The 21027-nt window shown below is 44.8% G+C and overlaps 1 protein-coding gene across 1 annotated transcript in view; it reads left to right on the top strand.

The window, feature by feature from the left end:
* CFAP77 (cilia and flagella associated protein 77) overlaps positions 1 to 21027 on the top strand; it is a 91237-nt gene that overhangs the window by 65395 nt on the left and 4815 nt on the right. The window contains exons 4-5 of the mRNA XM_014522805.2: positions 8403 to 8505; positions 10889 to 10990. Of these exons, the coding sequence (XP_014378291.1) occupies positions 8403 to 8505; positions 10889 to 10990 (205 nt within the window). The remainder of the gene's footprint in view (positions 1 to 8402; positions 8506 to 10888; positions 10991 to 21027) is intronic.

Genomic DNA, 21027 nt, shown 5'->3' with positions numbered 1-21027 from the left:
CTGCTGGGCTATACAGAGAGAGAGATTGGTGGTAGATAGTTTGCTTGTTCCAGCTCCTCAGGAACGAGGGGGCGCAGAAGGACCGAGGTACCAATCCAGGCAACCATAACCACGGTTTCCCTCAACTTCCAGCCCCCTCTCGGAGCAGACTGGGACAAAGCATTTGCTCATCGTTTGTGTTTGCATTGCAGCAGTACTCGGAGGTCCCAGAGGCCGGTTGTGCAAAGTGCTGTACAAATCATAGTGCAACATTGCCAAGGGCCCATGATTTCAGGAGTTGCTGTTTCAGGCTTATTATAATAGTAAGAAAAGAAAGAGAAAAATTAATGGCGGGGGGGAAATCAATAGGTAACTTAATGTGCTTAAAGACAGTCTGCCGTTACCCATGGCTGTGCTAAGGAAACTCAGACTTTGTTGAGCCACTGGCAATAAAACAGACTTCCCTATTAGAAACCCATGAGCCATGTTGGTAGAGTCAGATGCCCAGTTGGCAAGGCAGAGTCAAATGTCTAATCCCATCATCTCGGTTGCCTTGGGGACACGCAGGTAAGTTCAGGATGAAGAACATTTATTCCCCCAGTGGGTATTCAGATGGATAGCATGCTCTGAGACTACACAAGTACATCCAAGCATCGAGCTCAAAGGTCATTCTGCAAATATATGACTCCCCCTCCTAGGGGCAGCAGCAGCTATTCCTGTGCAGTGTGAAGTTCCCCGCTGTGATGAGCACCTTGAGAGCCATACTCCAGGTATGCGGGCTGATATTTAAGCCAGTCATAGTACCACATGTACCATGGACCCATAGTGTCTGGAATACAGCTTTGACTAACATTATCTCGGCTGATAAAATGAGGCAAGGTTTTAACGTGTCATGTCATGCCAAGTAACCAGAGATGATGGCTGCCAAAGAAACTAATGGCCACTAGGTAGGTGTTCATAGCCGGGTTTCTTGATAACATGGCAATCACAACTCTACAACACATGCAAGATCTTTCTGCAAGGAGAAGATTCATGGAAAGGATACGATGAAGGGTTATAACAGTGCTACTCACACTGAAAACCCCACAGCACGTTACAGAAAAAGCAACAAAGCAGGGAATTCGAACATCAAAGCAAACCTCGTCCAGTAAAAGACTTCGGTCTTCTTAGACCTGGTCTCCCGACACAGCGTGGAATTCAGACAACTTGGATCTCAGCAGGAAACAAACTCCACAAAACGAGGACAGCATACAAGGGGCTCCAGGGAGCTCCTACTAATGACATTAACAGCCCCATGTCAGCGGACGGCAAAGATTGCAATTCAAATGAAAGGACTAACACACTGAGAACATAGAAGTGGCCAAAAAAAATGCTAAATTGTGAGAGCCAAGCAGGATTTTAATGGAAATACAAGGGCTACCATAAGCCAATGCAAAGTCCAAGGCAGGAGTTATGTATCGGCTGCTGGCACACATGACAAGTGGAAGAGCAAGTGCTATCCCCTATGGCTTGGAAATAAGGTTGACGTAAGAGTTTACAGATAATGTTAATTTTGATCTTGGATTTTGGGGGGATTAAACCAGTCCCTTAGGTCAAAATTTCCTGTCACAGTAAATCCTCAAAAATCAGCGACTCTCATTTGCAAAATATTTTTTGCACGCCACATACCAAATCACAGGACTCTGAACATGCATTTATGGAGATGTTGAGGAAAAACGACCTTTAAGATTTTCCTACCCCTCCAATTGAACCGTTCTTTTTGTTGAGGGGTAACAGTTGCAACCAATTCACAGGGAAGAGGAAGCAATTTAAGCAAGACTTTTTCCAGTAAGTGTCAAATCGGAAATACTCATACATGAAACCACCATAGCAAAATAGCCGTAGGGGTCTGAAAAAAAGCCAGTACATCTGAAAACTGATAGTTATGGCAGGACCTCGGTTCTTAACCCAATCTCTAATTAGAATATAGTTGTACATAGCAGTTGTGCTACAAATGTCATCCCAAAATGTAAGTTTAACTTGGATTTTGTACATTTAACATCTTTGCATGGTAAGTCGGTTGTGCTAGTGGGAAATCCACAGTAGCAAGCCTGTTCCACCAAATAACTCCTCTAGTGACAATGTTACTCTTTGAGAAAGTGTCCTGGGCCCATTTCCACTGGAAAAAAAATTAATAATCTTAATTGTCCAGCACTCTGGAAGATGTGCAGCCCAGGAAATCTCACCCAGTTGCTTGCAGCTATTTTGGTCTTGTGTGTCACTATCCATGCAAAGCCAGCTCTCTGTTTGCCATGTACTTATAGGATCTGGCCCCTATAACATTGTCCATTTTTCTGCTTTTTTTTTTTTGGTAATACAACAAAAAACAATGAGCCCTAAAAGCAGCAAGGCAGATTATACTTAAATACAGGCAATCCCACATGTAGGGTAAAGTATCTCTGCACTCCCTGCTAGTGAAGGTCATATAGATTATCAGTGGGAGACTTTACATGTAAGAAAAGCAAAATATCAAATTAGGATCAACCAGAAAAAGTTCAGCAGCTCAGCTATACCCTAAATATTTACATCCAATCTGCTTTTGAATTACAGAAGAAAAGGGAAGCATCCGCAAGCCAAGCTTTTCCACTTGCACAGAGCAACTTTGCAACCCAACTGATTGTGTCTTTTAAATCAATGAGAAAAATTCTTCTTGAGCAGAGTCCTTTATACCCACACATTTTGCCAAATAGGATTTTTTTTTTTCTTTAAGGCTGGCATTTAAACCTTTGAAAATAAGGTTGAGGAAAAGCTGACACAACCTTGAAACCTCGACTACGGTGATGGCACTGACTGGCGCTCTTCTCACAGTTGAATATTATAGATAGATTTTAATTTCATTTTAACAAAATAGCTGTCTCCACTGGAAAGAGCATCAAGAACTAAATGAGGACCCGTCTTGAGCTGAATCACGTTGAACAGACCTCTGCGCTGTCATTGATTTTCTGGGAAGAAAAAAAATGCCTCTGGCTACTAAACCAAATTAGTAGTCACTGATGACCAATTATTTTGCCCCACTGTGAACGGAGAGGCGTACTAAAAATCCAGTTTGTCAGACCCAAGGCTCTCTTCTCAAACACCTTTCAACAAGCGTGTACCAAAAGTCCCTCAGAAGGTTCTGACGGCTTCCTGTTTTCTGCAAGTTCTCATTCTCCACAAAGTTTTAATGAGCTGCAGATATGATGATGGCCTGCCATAAAAGGAGCCCCTCTAATCTCAGTAGAGCACTATTTGGCGGAGCACACAAATCACAGCTGTCAGAATTCATACACACATACACAAAAAAAGTGTCAGCCTAATGTTTGCAAATTATAATTACCATTTCCCTTGCATGTCCCTGGTGCCTTCATTTTAGATGAATCCCAGCTCCGAGGTATCAGTTGCAAAAGCACTGAAGGATCATATTGAGTGGAATAGATTTAACTAGTTTGTAGCTCATTTAAGGCCTACACTGTTTTATTTTAATATGGTTAATACTTTATTACACTTTTTAACATTATTTTTACAGTAAAATAACCCATTAGAAGGCAGCGGTTTCTTTTCCGAGAGATTTCTGCCAAGATCAGCTACCCTATTGTATAACCAAGTTCACAGGAGCTTGTCATTTCAGTTGAATGTAGTTACAAGCCCTGTCTCTTGAAAGTAATTTAGCAGGAGAATCTATTAGAGAGACAGCAAGTGTTCCAAGGGTAATAGTTTTGAAAATGTGCATAAATAAATGTTAAAATATTTAGGAAATGCCAACATTCAAAACCGCTCCAAGAATTTGACTATAAAAGGAAGACGCCGATCCCCCCCCAACCAGTTATAAATAATTTCTTTACATCATATCAAAACTTTTCTTTCCTCTTCTTCCCATGGCAGCGCCCCTGCGCCAAACAAAAGGGATCCAAGTTATTGTGGATTAAAACTGAGCTTTTTCAGAACAAGTGGTTCTCGCTGGCTTTTTTCAACCCCCTCCCCACCCTCCATCCAGCATCTGCACACAAACCACAAAAGCAACAATAAAAGGCTGCCCAGTTCAGAACAAATGATATCTATGTTCAGCGATGTGGACATGACCATGGAAAGAACGAGGCTAGAAGCAGGTCGTTGATTCTTGTTTTTAATTAACGCTAACCGGGGAGTACATTTTTCCCTAGGTCGGCTACAAATGGGATACAGGATGGCCCAAATTCTGTCCCATTGATATCAGGGCCAGAACTCCCCCCGAGCATGGCTCTCAAAAGTGGACTTCCCACTAAATGTCTCCTGGTCCAAGTTACTGTAATGGTCTTTTTCTTATTTAACCCTTCCCTCACTTTTGTCTCCAGACTTATCTCAGAGGATCCTAGAAAAAACCAGAAGGCGGAGCATTATATAGATCAAACGCACCACTTAAGCACCACTTTAAGCATACGAGCCCCATCTGAAGTCAGTGGAATGACTTGCTTTCTTTAAGTTTCACATCAGCTTACGTACTTCACTGGATCAGGACTTGGAGGTCATTAATCACAAGATGGGGGGAGGGGGTGGAAATCACTGAAGAGGAGGTTCAACCCAAACTTATCTTTTCAAGCCTTTGCTTGCAAACCAGCTGCAGACTCTAATCATTCACCCACGAGCTAGTCTATCGTGGATGATAAATTAGTCACAGCCGTGGAGATGCGAACACACAACCAGCTATTGCAAAGTAAATAACCACAGCCTATATTCAGAGCTTAGGCACCTACCATGCTTTCATCTTTAACACACGTGTGCCATAGGGAAAAGAAATCAGTGCTCGTAGGAGGTCCTGTTTTGACGGCGTTGAAGACTGAAGCCCTCTGTTTAGTAACAAAATATGCATAACAGAGTCACGGATAGCACAACGTTCTCCCTCAACCTGGGTCCTACATCCCAGCTGAGAAAAGTGAGGTATGGTGGAGGGAAGAAACTTACTCCATGGGGAAGAGTGTCGCTGCTGTGGGAAGTCACTGGCCTGCACAAGCAAGGAGATGGTGACACAAAGATGGTGACCAGAGCCAGCACCAAGGGGCACGGGAATGTCTAGTGACAGGGGACTGGATCACTACTTGGTTGCAGTATCATCCCAATACAACCTTCTTCTATACTGCAGTGCAAATGCCATCAGTGAGTTCCTGTTCCTGCACCCATCTGATGCCTATGTTGGTGTTATATTAGCCACTTGCTGATGACAACATACACGAACCATATTTCTGGGGACAGTGATCCCACTAGATCATCCAAGTAGTGCATGAAGAGGATCAGCCAAGCAAACAAGTTACTGTGTGTAGATTTGATTTTTTTTACCGGAGTTATGTGCACAGAGAAGCTTGCAAGAATCCCACAGGAGCCTGCTCTTGTGCATAAAGGAAGCTTGACACGTGATGGGACCAGACCTGTTTTGCATCGTTTCTTTTATTCCTCATCAACAATTTGCCCAGCTTAGAATATAAAAATTCCCCGACAGGGTGAGATTGAAAACCTAGGCGCAAGTCACTGTAATCTTTAGTATCGTGTCTGTGTAGTAACCAGTTGGCGAATCATTAGAATCAGCAGCCGATTTGTAAGCAAACGCTCGAAAAGCCCTGCAGCATGTGATCTATGAAATCGTAGGTTTGTAGAAGGATGTCTTTTCTGATTTGAATGGCCTCCTGGGATATATATTGCTAGATTGCACATCTAGTATCATTAGAAAACACGACCATAGATTAGGCTCTTCTGAAGCATGTGGCGGGCAATAATTAAGTAATAAAAGTCACCGCAGGGGTGAAGGAACAAGAAATAGAAGAGTTACTATTTGCATACGCACTGCTGGCATCCTCCTGCACTATTAAAAAATTCTCCAGGCACGAGTGGCATTTAAAAGCTGGTTGCGACTGATTGCAGATGGAGTCCTGCTGGAAGCTGAGAGGCACAAGAAGAAACGATTGGTTGCACGGACCAGAGGACGTGCTCCCTCAACAAAAATCAGTCTCCTGGCATAGGAGGAGAATGCAATAGCATCCCTGGTTGCTAGCTAATGGCATTAGCTTCTTGCAGTAAGTGGCATCTAGCAGTTGGCCTGCAGCAGCAGGGAAGACAGAGCATTCCTGTTGTACTAGTGACAGCGAAAGGCTTTGTACACTACAGATCTAGGCAGAGACATGCTGTAACAGGTTGCTGGTGAGATGGAAGAATTCCTCAGAAGGACAGGGGCTGGGGGAGAAGGATGTGGAAAATATTAAGCAGCAGATCCCCTTCATTTACTTGGGCTTGCAGATTTTTAGTTTAATATTTGCTGCTGGAGAGGGGGATAAAAAAAAAAAAAGGCACATTGTAGAAGTGTGCTGATGAACCAGTGAGCTGCCCTCGTAGCAAGGGCATTTTCTGCTTTAGTGCACCTCCCATGGCTGTCCCTGTCCTTCACTGTGGCTGGGGAAAACCCCCCCCCCCTCGGGGCGGGGAAACCCGCCCCCCCCTGCCGCAAAGGCATCAGGGGACACACACACGCAGCTCCGAGTCTAGCCTCATGCCGTATTGTGCAATGCCAGCTCGGTTTGGGCAGCCAGGAGAGCAGCTGAGAAGCCACTGCATTTTTACCTTTTTTATACTGCTGTTTGTCACGGCCACATGGCACAGGCACGGTGCCAAATCATGGCACATGCACACCGAACACGCAACCTCTCCTCCGTGGCCAAGCCATGTCACCGTTCTATCCAGTTGCAAGCAGCAACTGTGCTGAAACCTGGTCCAAAGCTGCATCAAATAACTGCAGTTCTTGCAGTATTTAAGTCAGGTATTTTTCCTCTTAACGTTTCAGGATACCACAAAAAGGTCAAAAGGTTTCCTGTCCCTTTGCCAACAATAAGAACATAATTTGAGAGAGGCAGAATATATTTGGAGGGGGAGGGATGTGGAGAGGTCTGTTTAAAAACACTGCATTGAAGCTCCAAAGATCTGAGCTCAGCGCCCATCACTGCCACAGACCCTCTGCATTGCCTTGATCGAGTCCCTTCAATCCCTTCCTCATCTGTAAAATGGTCACAATAATCTGTCCTTGTTTTTCCTCTTTGTCTTTTCAATTTTGACTGCAAGTTCTCAAGGGCAACATCTGCCTTTTATTCGTGCTTGTACAATGGCTAGTAGCAAGGAGTGTGGATTGTACTTGGGGCCTGTAGACATGACTCTTGTACAAATTACTATCTTTATGCCTTTCTACACCTGAATTTAAAACATAAAAAAAAAAAAAAAAATCAGCGATATCGTAATGTTACCTCTTCACCTCCTGTTCTGTTTGCATTTCTGCTGCTTTTGTTAATGAGCCAAGGAATCACATAAAACGCCTGAAAGAGACTAAAATGCTAGGGACTGGAGATGTACAATCTTCATGCCGAGATTCGTTCCCGATGGCATCTTTGTACAGCTCCCGTATCTAATTCAGTCTCCTCTCTATTCTAGTGGCAGCCATTCAGGTCAGCGAGCGACTGAAATTTTGGGAAAAACCTTTGCTCAAATGTCAGTTCCCTCCATCAGTGCAGGAAGGCAGGTGGTTTTGCTTTAACAGCCTGCCCCTCTGTGCACAAAGGGGTCATTTTTGCGATGGAATATTAAAAAGCTAGGCATGCAGGTTAATCAGCGTCCTCTCTCTGCCTCTCTGACAGCTGGGAGATCCTCCCAGGCTCTGGAATTGCCCCCAGCTCAGCCCTTCTGCAGCCTGGCTCAGCTTGCTTGGTACAGGGAAGCAATAACGGACCTCAGGGTCTCCCGTCATGACACCTCACTCTCTTTATGTCCCCTTGTTAATTCTCGGGCAACTAGCACTGTATTGTCAGCTTGAAGTGCAACGTAAGGCAGGACTGCTTGAGGCTTGTCAGGTCCAGGCTCACGGCTCAGAGCTCTCGGATACCAATGTGAAGGCTCACTTCGCCTTTTGATCATATCCCCCTCAGCTCCTGGGTGACCCACGAGGTTGCCTTAAGTCCAGAGAGCTAGAGAGCATGGTCTCTTCCAACTTCAGCCAGGTCCAAGGATGAGGTGTTCATGCAATCCCTTCAGAGACCTGCATTGCAGAAAACCCAGCCAACCCAGTCTTGCAGGCTGTGGGCACAAGTCTGTCTGGTCCTCAGCTGATGAACGTGCTAGAAAGCTGATGCTCTATATTGGTTGTGATGAGCACCAAGTACCTAGGGGCTTGGGAGGACAGGGAGAACCTGTGCAATGCCTAATAACTATTGCAGGGCCCTCCTAACAAAATTAATTCCCATTTCTCAGAACTGCTGCTTCACCCGCAGCTTACTTGCTGCTTGCATTTCGTCATCAGTAGCAGATAAATCCAAGTCTGTTCAAGAGGGCTAAACATGGAAAGGATCTGACCCCGGTCTTATTTTTTTTTTTTTTTTATTTTATTTTATTTTTTTTTATAGGCCTTCTACACCCATCTTTGACCTTCTCCAGCACAGGTACCAAGAAGTCTGGGTGGAACAACAGAGAGCAGCAGCTGCGGCCCGGCAAGCAGAGAAAAAAGAGGTAATAGCGCTTTGGATATGATACTCATCACTTCTTGTCCTAAACTTGCATAACCTTGCTGTCTGTTATTGAACAGCTGTATCCAAGCTGGATGTATGCTTGGGGGTCGGACTCGATCTGTTGAGGTCCCTTCCAACCCTAGCATCTGTGAATGATTCTGGCTGGAAGGTGTGATGGGCAAGGGTGTACATGCCCCACTATGTAGGGCCTGAAGAAGGAGCCTCAGCCCCTAGCTGAGCAAACAGGATCCATGTTTGGATCTGAACAGACTCAAGCACCTCACCTATGCAGGTCTTTTTATAAATCCCATTAGCTGGGCACTGCATTTTTAAGAGCATAAATATTTTTAAACCTCTGCCTCAAGGTATGCAGGGTAACTGAAAAGCCCCATAGCAGCCAAGAGGAATGGGCTTACTACTACTCATTTTTTACTAAGGTCTGTTTTGCAGGAGTGTAAAGAGGCCACAGCATCAACGCAAATCAGGTTTAAAGTCACCTTACGTTCATCCTTCAAGGAATCGTATTCCTCACCTAGGCAGCCTCACCAAAACACATCAGACTAACCACAGTTTATCCTAAAACATGTGGCAACCCATTTTACAAGAAATGAAAGCACCAGGCTCTATCTAGGTGTTACTTTGTCAGACTCCAGCAGTTAGAGAAGTTGTTAGTGTGTGAGAGACAGTGCTATTAAAGCCAGCAATGTTATAATCACATTTAAAAAGCAACCAACAACTGGTTTATTAGTTAATGGCTCATGAAAGAGTCAAGCTAATATGGTAATGACCAATTTCAATGAGATTATTACTGTTACAAAGTATGCTTTATAGTTAAAGTGCAAGAATACAGTGTTTTTAATTAGCAGCTATTTTATGGCTGCACAGTCTAGAATGGTGGAAAACATTCGGATCTATTAATGACTGATTTCTTATCCAGGAGAGCACCTATTGTGTTCTTCCCCCGCCCCATGTTACCAATTCCTGAAGTCTACAGTCACCTGCTGGTGAATTAAGGGCCACAATCCTGCCTATGAGGCTGTACTTTGGAAACACAGAATCCCTGGAGTTTCACAGTGCAGCCAGAAATGCTTACATCCAGTCCCTTAGGCTATGAAAAAGCATCTCCAGTCCCTTAGGCTATGAGCCCATAGGGTGTTACAAACAAAGCACGGCCAAGTCAGCCCAGTACTTGAATGAGGGGCAGTCAAAAAATAAAATAAAATAAATAAAATCTGCGCACTGCAGGAATGAAGGAAGAGTTCTTCTTGCATCATGAGTCTGTCGCAACCCACCACTCCAACAGAGTATTGGACTTTGTGCTGATGGTGGTCATCATCCCTTTGGGATGCACTGTAGAATAGAGGTCCTAACCACCAGCCATCATTAACACTGAGTTTTTTGGGTCACACCACCTCCTCAACTCCTAGCATCATGATGGTCAAGTCAGAACTACATCCCCCGAGATTCAGTTTCAGATGGGTTATTCTCCATTTTGCGTTTTGCACAGCTGCCATAGTGGCTCTCCAGAGGTGGCTGCACTTCAGTGGCAGATAAAACAATGCCTCCCCTTAGTTTTATATCACCTTACTACACCTGTGAGCCACCAAAATTCTCTTGAGCAAGATTTTCTCTAATAAATGTTACCTATAAAACAACAATTATTATGATAGGAAGACTCGGAACAATTAAAAATGCCAGTGGGCGCATCTACATGAGACATTTACGGCAGAGCTGCCTAATTAGCTCTGCAGAAAAGTCTCTGCATCTACACATGTGGCCCTATTAGGCCACAGTAAACTAATAAATGCCGCCATAAGTCAATACAAGTACTATCCTGTGGCAGCATTATTTAGTGCACAGCAATGCACGTGTAGATGCTGATGGGGCTGGCTGGGGCATTAGGGTGCTTCGGTGCGGGGGCTGCACTGGAGTACCTTTGTGCCCCAGCCAGCTCCTCCACAGCATGTTGAGCCAGGTCGGAGCAACCCCATGCTGGCAAGCTGACCCCCATCCCGTGCCCCCTGCCAGCCAAGGCTGCTCTGACCCAGCTCAACATGGTGTGGTCTCAGATGCACATGTAAACATGGTGCCCAGAAGCAATAAACTCCGGCACTGTGTGCACCAGAGTTTATTGCAGTGCACTAATTTCACATACAGATGTGCCCAGTATCACCTGTATTCAGTGACTGCCCCTAAAAGCCATCATGCCAAAAAAGGATTTGTTATCAGGAAATGGCTGCGATTCCTGCGATGATCATTCTCTCGTAAAAAAAGAGTTCCAAATTGCCGCTGCATCTTGGTAGTAGCTCATCCTACACAATAGCCATTCAGTACAGCTGGCTTGTTTTTTCTGTGGTTATTTGACACATCTTCTTTGCCTTTAGTTGCAAAAGAAGAAAGTGTGTGAGACGCGTACCACCCTTCTCAGGAAGCACCCACCACCTGTGAAAGTGGACTCCCTGTGGCACCTGCCCCAGTTTCAGAAGGTGTGTATGACGCATAGTTAAAATTCACAATAGACGCACATGCAATACTTGGAGCTTAAATAAAACCCAACCAAGAGCAGATAACCCAGAAGGAAGGTTTTTAATCATCTTATCACCGAGGTGGGCATTTTAAACAGCCTTACCAGATGAGTGCATCTTTAGTACTAGCATCACCCCTTGAAGTTAGGATGCTCAAAGTGCAAGAGATGTTCCTCCAATGGTCAGGAATTACTGTAGAGAAAATGGCCATTTACAAAGCAGGCCATCTGGTTGGTTTGCCCCATCAATAATTCATGCCATGCTGGGTTAATTTGGTTCAAGAAGTATTTTTACCCTGAGAATTAAAGACTTCCAGAAAACCTGCACTCTTGGCATTTCTCTAAACTGTCTGGTTGACAATATTTTTCCTCGAGATTGAATGGAGGGTCGGTTCAGGAACATGACACTTGCCTAAATTGATCCAGATCAGAGTCAAGCTTAAGATTGCACGTTCTAGCATGGGATCTAAACATCTTGCGGTATTAATCTGTGCATCCTGTTGTACTCTAGGGCACTTGTTTGAATTCTGGTATTTTTGTTTGTGGTGCAAAATACAGGGAAGCTGCAAGTAAAAGAGCCAGGGGGCATTTACAGAGGAAGGGAAAAAGAGAGCTGGGCTGAGGCGGAGGCGGGGAAACAGCAGAAAAACCAAGAGCATCCAAGACCTGTAGGGAGTTCGCATGGTCAAAATAAATAAATAAATAAATAAATAATTTTAAAAATAAAGAAAAAAAAATCATCACATCTGGCATTGATAGATACCACTGCAAAGAACCTCTCAGCCCTCTGAGCAGGCCCATTGTTTGGGGGTTATTTTCTGCCACTCTGTTGCTTTTTAACTGCAGTTTAAACAACACCGAGGATTTGCAGCTCCCTGAAGCTAATGTACTTGAACAAGTTGGAGAGTTTTGACCAAGAAATGTGTTTTGCAACACCTTGATGTATTCCTCTTACGCCCTGCCTAAGTCTGTCCTATTAGCATATGTCAGTAATCATTTATCCCAGCTGCCTGTCAGCATAGAGCTGCTGCTGCTGCAGCTAGTGTCAGGGAAAGAACATGACCGATCGCTGTTAAACAGATTGTGTAAGTCACACGAGATCCAGGGGCGAGCCTTCTCTTTATAGCTCCTCTCACCCTGGACCTTTCCATCACTATTCATTTTTCAGACTCTCTCTCCGTTTCTCTTTTCCACTCTCCTCCGCTTTTTGTTTTGTCTGCACTTGTTGCCAGGGTTTTTAAGAGAGTGCAGATATGCCACCCCACTTCCCTGCTTTTCCTTCCTCTACTCTCTCTGCTTTGCTTTTGCTTTGGCCTACTGGGACCCTTCCATCTGCAGCATCCAGGAAAGGAGGCTGAAGCCAATTTTCTGCCGAGGCACAGAGTTTCCATAATCTTTCCATTTCTTACAACATTAAATCGGAGAAGCTTATCCTTTCCTCAGCTGTAGACACCCAATCCGATCTATCTATATTAGAACTTATATCAAGAAATACAGTACTCATCTGGGGTTCAGATTTTCTGCAGCTGGAAATTAAGTCATCCTGTTGTGTAGCCGTGAATCTGTTCATCTCAATACAGCAATAGGAAGAGAACAGAGAAGGTGCACGCTTAGGCGATGAGGAGTTTCACGATGTCTTATGCCATATACTGCTGCTCGATGCTTTGCAAGATCCTGGCCTTAAAATATTTTTCCTTTGTGAGCAAGTAATGAAACAATTCAGTTAACATAAAGTAGCCAAACCAAACTGCACCTTGGTATCCATCAGGGTTTGAAAGAGTTGGATGAAGTTTGTTCACATTCTCCATCCCTATTAATTCCAGTCAGGATGTGAAGTTGCAGCAAAGTTAGTTTAGTTTGGAGAAAAACCTCTCACTAGGAGGGTGGTGAAGCACTGGAATGGGTTACCTAGAGAGGGGGTGGACTTTCCATCCTTGGAGGCTTTTAAGGTCCAGCTTGACAAAGCCCTGTCTGGGATGATGTAGTTGGGGCTGGTCCTGCTTTGAGCAGGGGGATGGACTAGACGTGACCTCCTGAGGGCCCTTCCGACCCTTGTTTTCCATGAAGGGACAATACTGGAATCATGCAAGGCAGTCCCTTCTTGTATTTTTCACCAAGGTAAAAATCAGATGAACCCGAACTTTAAACGGGGGTGCAAGGTAGCTTTTTTGCATAGGCATTTGCTAAAATATTTGGCACAGCACAGAAAGGAAAGCTGCTAGTACTGTCCATTGCAGCCTGGTTTCCTTTATCATTATACTACATCCAAAGACCACCTGAAAAGTGGCCAGCTCACTGTTTGTTTCCCCCATCTGTAAAATGGTTATAACAACACTTTATTTATCTCCCAGTGTGTGGGTTGGGTGGTGGAGAAGGCTGTACGGTTCGGCTCAGATTTTTACAATGTCTTGAGACCCTCTGGTGGAAGGCACTGTGAATGCAGTGATACTTGGGGCTGGCAGTGTTTTACAAGCAATCAGTCCTCAAATTCATCTGGAAGCAGATTTTTTAAATGATGCCAAGTCTAAGAAAGAAAGAATTTGCTTCAAGGAGTCGCTGATGGATCCGGGAGTCTTAACTCAAGACTTCCTTGCTCTACACCTTGTTCTTTTTCTACTGGCCCAACCTGTTCCTCCCACCACCAATTGGCTCCATTCTGAAATTCAGTTTGCTTTGAAGGCAACAGACTTACTTGTTGACCCTTCTGATGATTTTCCAAATTTTTGTGTTGTTCATCACTCACTGGATACTCGTACAAGAGTTTAAGTGCAGTGTGAGAGCTGATCATTTGATGACTCTTCCCTAACCCTAGAAGAAGTTCAAGAGTCAGATCCAGTCTAGTCTGGAAGAGACTTTGGTGACTGGAGAACTAGTCAATGGCCTTGCAATAAAAACCAAGAGTGAAAGTTCAGCAGTGAAGGCCCAGATTCAGTAACATACCACTAAGCACATGCTGATGCCTTGCTGCCTGCGGAGGAAGCTTATGTGTGTGCTTACATATGTTTCTGAATCAGGATCTGAGACACAAAGGGGTTTCCAGTCAAAGGAAAAGGAAAAACAGTCCGATGCCTGTTTAGCCTAAATGCCTGTTTAACATTTTGGAAGATGGTAGGGAAGGGAAAAAAAAAAAAGCATTGACAACTTAACATATAAACCATCTCCCATTTAGTTTAAGGTATGAAAGCTTACAAACAGAAGGCATCCCTAGAGACCCCCAGCAAGAAGAGAAGGCATTCCTAATATTTCTGAGGTAGAAAAAAATCCCTTTCAGATTCTCCTTACCCATCGGAAAGGAGCAAAAAAATCCTCAGCACAAGTTTTTAAAATCTTTTGCAGATCCTCTTGAAGGAGTTGAGGTAGTTGGAAGCCCTGTGCTACCGGCAGGTGTCGTGCCTTTTCTCAATACATCTGGGACAAACATCTGTATTGCGTGCTCCTTTAAGGATTCACCTAGCAGAGCCAGTCAATACCAGTTATCACTGCTTTTCTGTCCTCTCATTTCAGGGACAAGGCATTAATCATGAACTCTGTATGGTATTAGTAATTGCAATTAATCACTGACATATGTTTAACCCCTTCCCTGTGGTCAGGCACACTCCACTGATAAGCACTTTAGGGATCCGGATTCAAAGCCCGGTGAAGACAGTGAAAAGTCTCTCTCTGCTTTTGAGACATTTTTGGATCAGGCCTTTAAAACTTGAGCCTTCCATCTTTGAAGCCATGGGCAAAACTTCTGCACACTTCATTGGGAGAAGTTTTCAGCTGCTTGCCATCATGTTACCATAGTTGGCAAGTTATTACCTGGGTCATTCCCCAAGTCAAGCCTCCCTCTGTCATTAGAGAGGGGTTTCTCCCCTCCAGGTGGGCTCAAAAAAATAAAATAAAATAATCAAGCTTACCTCCACATTCAAGACGCCTTTATATTCTTCACCAATAAAGAACTTGTAGGTTGATGGGTCCTCATGCTTCCTATTATGAAAGGGAGAACTCTTCCCTAAAGCTGGGCCTGTCAGAGATCGATGATCTCACGTGTCCTTCCCCAGGAAACAGATGTTGAATCCGAGTTCTGCCAGAAACAATTAAACACCTTTCCGACAAGAAGGAGCTCAAGATTTCTTGTGTCAACACAAATTTACCCATATAAGCAATTGGAAAGTGAAGCTCTTCTAAAAATATTGCTTTAGTATTGGACAACTTCTCTCCTGAACCCCGAACAGGGCCATTTCACAGTAAGGAGAGAGGGAGAGGATCTTCCAAGAGGATTATCTAACCAGAATAAACTGAAGGCTAAAACAAACCCCTTCAGTGGTAGGGGCTGATGCTGCTAACAGATGTTCATCCCTTACGTTGGTGTGTTCTGCCATGGGGGGGCTGCACACTGGGGTAAGACAAGAAGATTTTTCTACCCCACAGAAGTTGTAGATTTCCCAAAGTCTCCCCTACTTTGCACCAAAAGGAATCCAAAACCTTTCAGACATTTCTTGAAAAGCCAGAGAGACTTAACGCCCCCCGCCCCCACCTCCCAAAGACACACAAAAGGCATGCATGTACACAGACATACCCCTCGCACAAGCACAGCCAACAGGATGGGGAAGCACAAGGTTTAAACATTTCTGCTACAGGGTTGACATCCCTTCCAGTAAAAACATGGTGTTGTTTTCCTGAGCCTGTTGACAGTAGGGATCTCTCTGTCTGCATAGGACTTTATCATTTTCAATGGATTTATCCCAATTGTAGCATAAGGCAAGATGCTAGTTGTTATTTAGCAGTTGTATACCCCGAGGCTCACTTGAAGATCTGTGACCGAGAAAACTTGGTTAAGAGTCTGTCCCCCTATTCACTTCTGATGCTTCAGAAGCACGTGTCCTCCCTTGGGGAAGGGAAACAAGATGACTACGGCCCCGCTCAGTGGTGGCAGTGATGGGGCACACAATGAAAAGCTTCTTCAAGACGATCACAAATTCCTCCAAGACCGTTTTAGGCCGGACATAAGGAAAAACTTCTTTACTGTCCGAGCCCCCAAGGCCTGGAATAGACTCTCTCCAGAAGTGGTGCAAGCACCTCCTCTGGACTCTTTTAAGAAACATTTGGATGTTTATCTTGCTGGGATCATTTGACCCTAGCTGACCTCCTGGCCCTGGGGCAGGGGGCTGGACTCAATCTTCCAAGGTCCCTTCCAGCCCTAGTGTCCATGAAATCTATGAAGACAATCTCCAGTGCTCACACTCGAGGCTTAGCACAGGGGCAGGCAATTATTTCGAGCACAGGGCCGCTTACTGAGTTTTGGCAAGCCATCAAGGGCTGCATGACAGACAGCCAGGGGCAGATAAATATTAATTTTCTACATTTTTTAGGGGCCCCGCAGGCTGGATAGAATGGCCTGGCAGGCCGCATCCGGCCCACATGTTGCCCACCCCTGGCTTAGCGTATATTCTCCAAAGTGCTTGGCAAACACCGAGCCTCGTCTTGCATTTGTTTCACCAGGAGGGTTATTCTTTCTTTACGAAAGATCTGGCCTGACAATGATTTTCTTTTAAGTACTCTGTACTTAATAACCCAACTCTATCTTTTAAGTAAATTTAATAGATTTCATAGACATTAGGGCTGGAAGGGACCTCGGAAGATCACTGAGTCCAGCCCCCCGCCCAAAGGGCAGGAAGTCAGCTGGGGTCATAGGATCCCAGCAAGATAAGCATCCAGTTTCATCTTGAAGGTGTTCAATGAAGGCGCTTGAACCACCTCCGGTGGCAGGCTGTTCCAGACCTTGGGGGCTCGGACAGTAAAGAAGTTCTTCCTTATGTCCAGCCTGAAACGGTCTTGTAGTAGTTTGTGACCATTCGACCTCGTCATCCCTTGGGGCGCTCTGGTGAACAAACGTTCCCCCAGATGCTGGTGGTCACCCTTGATAAACTTGTAGGTGGCCATCAGATCACCCCTGAGCCTGCGCTTTTTCAGGCTAAAGAGCCCCAGGGCTCTCAGCCTGTCATCGTAGGGTCTGCTGCCCTGACCTCTGATCATGCGCGTGGCTCTTCTCTGGACTCTCTCAAGCTTCTCCACATCCTTTTTGAATTGTGGAGCCCAAAACTGGACGCAGTACTCCAGCTGCGGCCTCACTAAGGCCGAGTACAGGGGGAGAATGAAGTCCCGGGATTTGCTTGAGAAGCATCTATGGATGCAAGCCAGCGTTTTGGTCGCTTTACTAGCCGCAGCATCGCACTGCAGGCTCATGTTCATCTTGTGGTCAATGATGACCCCCAAGTCTCTTTCTTGCATAGTGCTAGCCAACATAGCACTGCCGAGCCTATAAGGATGCTGCGGGGTTTTTTTCCCCCAAGGTGGAGAACCTTGCATTTGTCGGCGTTGAACACCAAAGTTCAAAGTTTGGGTAATTCTTTCTTAAAAAGAAAGAATTACCCAAAATGACAATGATATTCATCTTCCAAGCGTAGGAAGGTCAGAGAGGCTCACTCACTCAGAGCTTCATGATCTTCAGTGCCTTAGACTGGAGTCTACGCTGGATCCAGCGAGGCCCAACACATGGCTGCAAACTAGTGCCTGCTGCGGGGTGGGGAAAGGAAGAAAACAAAGGAGCTTCGCTCCCTCTCACTAATTGCCTCTGCCCATTCTCTTCTGCGCCAAGGTTCTGACATTACATAGTCATTCAGTCACTAAAGTATAGACAAATTGACTATATTTTCATTTGGATTTCCGTTTCAGCCCCACTGCTTTGGAATAATGGCGCATGCTATTAAGCTAAGCATTTGATTTACAAGCTTTCACCCGCCGTACTGTTTGCTCTTACTTAACGTCTCGTTGTGGAAGGCTAACCCGGACTCCAGTCTCCTGGGCTCCCCCGGCTCTGCAGTCGCTGCCCGACTTGCTGATATAAACAGGGTAGTGGGGAGCCAGTGACACGCCAAGGTGCAGTTCATTAGTGAAAGTTGCTGAATTGTGGTATTTTTTTTTTTTATTTTTTTTTTTTTTTACAAGACAACCAGAAATTGCTCTCAGGTTAACCCCTCGCTTACCCCAACAGGAAGCTTCCACCCACCCACAGAAAGGAACGGACACCGCTCTCTCTCTTGCAGTTGCTTTCTTTGTAGTTACATTTCAGCTCCTAGATTCTGGTTGATTTTGGGGTTTTTTTTTGCTTGTGCAATGGCTTCTTATCTGCAACCAATTTTACTTCTCACTAAAAAATTTCCTGGGAATTAAAGAGGCCAATTTCTAATGAGCTCAGGGAAAGTGATATAACCCCCCGCACTGAAAACCAGAATGGGTATATATGTGATTATCTATAATCGCATATGTGCGCATGCAACATTCTGCAAAATACAGGGACATTCCCCCTCTGCACAGCCTCTGAACACCCGTCCCAGTCTGTCCTTTGAGGACTAGGACTGAATTCCCAGGGGATAAAACAGGGATCAATCCCTCAGGAAAACCATTCATTGAAACATGCAGACCAAGCCCCTGGCCCATTGCCAGTGTCCACTATGCTCCTCATTCACCCAATGCAGCTGGTTCTTTGCATGAATGAAAGTCATTGTTTGCCATGTGTACAGTTAACCAGAACAGTCGCTTCAGGTTCGGGGAGGGGAGTGGCAAAAGAAATACAACACTGCACCAATCCTGATTGGCACTGCCGTAACATAAATGCTTAATTATTAAGCTGGCATGTCAATAGGCCGTTGCTGGCCAGCCTCGTCTGAGTTCTTTTAGTCTGAATCCAGAATGACGGTCCACTTCAGTGGAGTTATTCAACTTCTGCAGCAAGGCAAGAGAGCAGAATCAGCCCTTGCACATCAGAGCAAGTGCACCTACTCTGTGTCGGTGACATGCATTCATTTCCCTTTACTTGTTAGAGGTTTGGGCTCCAAAAAAAATTGGCACGCAGGCTGCTTTCCAGGGAGAACATTCTTGTTTACTTGACCAAAAAAAAATAAAATCAAATAAAAGTATATATTAAAAAAAATAATAAAAACAAAACACCCATAGCAACTTTGGACAACACATTTGTCAACATGTACTGCTTTCCCAAACAGATAAAACAAGCTACACTCAATATGCTATATGAATAAGCGATAAGCAATTGACAAGCAAGTGTTAGGATACCTTGGCAAAAGACTTAATTTGCAACCTAGCACAAAATCAAAGACTCTGTCAACGGATGAGCAGCTCTCCTCGAATATGCCTTGCATTACCTGAGAAAGCACTGTCAGGTAAATTTCCAGTGAAAGTAATTAAGGAATCCCCACTGTATAAACTTTGCAGCAAAATTCTGGGCTCCAGAATTTGATTCTCATCGGGGATCTGATATCTGCTCACAGTCTGATCCCTCATAAAAATTAACAGTTGAGGTTTAACACACATGCATACACACACACTCTCTCTCTCAACGTGTTTTTGTTTTTTTTTTTTCCCCTTAATGCTGCACCTCTATCTTTGTCTAAGGAACTGAACTGACAAGCACAGCTCATGTAATCTTGCTATTGTTGCCTTGTCAGAAATGCCTTAGACTGTGCTTAAGTAACCAGTGTTTGATACACAGAATACACAGTAGGCTAGCTTTATAGATATGGCATTTATCTTCACAGCTGTGAGGAGGACAGAAAAACTTCACAAATGCCGAATGTTATAAAACTCGTCTCCTGGGGGCCTGGAGCAGGCTTAAAGAATAAAGTAATGGGCAAAAATGCTTCCCATCACTAAGTTTCCCATTCAAATCCAGCTCAGGTTGCAATGTTGACTGACCAAGACTCAACAGCATCGGGTGCCCTAAGCAAAACGAGTTTGGCAGGTCTCAGACCGGCTTCTAGTGGAGAGAAAACCATAGCAAGTGCTACCTTGAGTTCTAGCAGCTATCCTTGGTGGAAGCTTAAAAGCCTCGGTGACAAACAGTATACAAAAACCTAAAGGTACAGCAGAGGCACTAAACACTGAATGGGCCAGGGGACACTGAACTACCTTTTCCCACCCCTTAGACATGAACTCTCCAGATCGGGGTTGTGGAAAAGCAAGGGAATTTATTGCTGCCTGTGTCAAACTTGTTCTGCCGATAGATGCAGGACTCCCACCCCATTGCTGTCACCAATGTTAAGCTTGAAAATGCCTTTCTTCTCAAGCAGCTTGGCCTGTTAGTGGCTGGTATTACACTCAGTACAGCCACACCGATCATGACCCTTGCCATTCACTTGTCCACGGTTCTGATAACCTCACGGATCCAGTTTGCGCCAGGCTCCATCTCTGTGTGCATGCCATACCTAGTCACTTCTCCATTGTGCCACTAAGCACTCATCGGGACTCCTCAGATGTTCACCCTTCCATTCAGTACCTGCTATACTGTGCCTTTGACTTTGTATGCAGTTCTTCCAGATCCCCAATTTATAATCGGTGAAAGGGAGAGATGGGGAAAATCCAGAAGTTGTTGTTTTTTGTTTGTTTTTTTTAGGGGAAAAGGATTCTCTCTCCTTTTAGTCAGAGATGGCCCCAACTCAGAACCAGAAACCATCACCCCCTAAGTGCATGGCATTCGTCTGCAGCTGCTCCACTTCTGTTATCTCCATAGGGAGTCAAGACAGACTACTAGATCCAAACACACACCTTGAACTTAGCCCAGGCCTGCTCTTGCCAGGTTATTTTTTTCTCTCCCTAATGAAAACCTGTTTTAAAATGTGGGAGGAAAGCAATTTTATTTATTAAAAACCTCAAAAAGCCACCCATGCCATACAACTTCAATGCTGGTAGGAGATACCAACCTGATAGCCCTTGAGAAGGAAGCCTTCGAAAGCTCCACAGAGTACAGGGGAGCCAAGATGGTGAGAAGGCAAGGTCAGGACACACAGTCAAACCTGGCCTCCACATAGACGACCAACAAGGGCCAACAACAAGGGCCCATTTTGATGCCATTCCCACCCTGTGGACACTTGTCCATAAGAAAATGGCTCCCCAATTTGCCATCAATGCCCTGCTGCAAACAGAATGAAAATGCTCTTCAGC

This window comes from Alligator sinensis, unplaced genomic scaffold (assembly GCF_000455745.1).
Source record: "Alligator sinensis unplaced genomic scaffold, ASM45574v1 scaffold829_1, whole genome shotgun sequence".
Classification (NCBI taxonomy): domain Eukaryota; kingdom Metazoa; phylum Chordata; order Crocodylia; family Alligatoridae; genus Alligator; species Alligator sinensis.
This window is presented reverse-complemented; position numbering and strand designations above follow the sequence as displayed.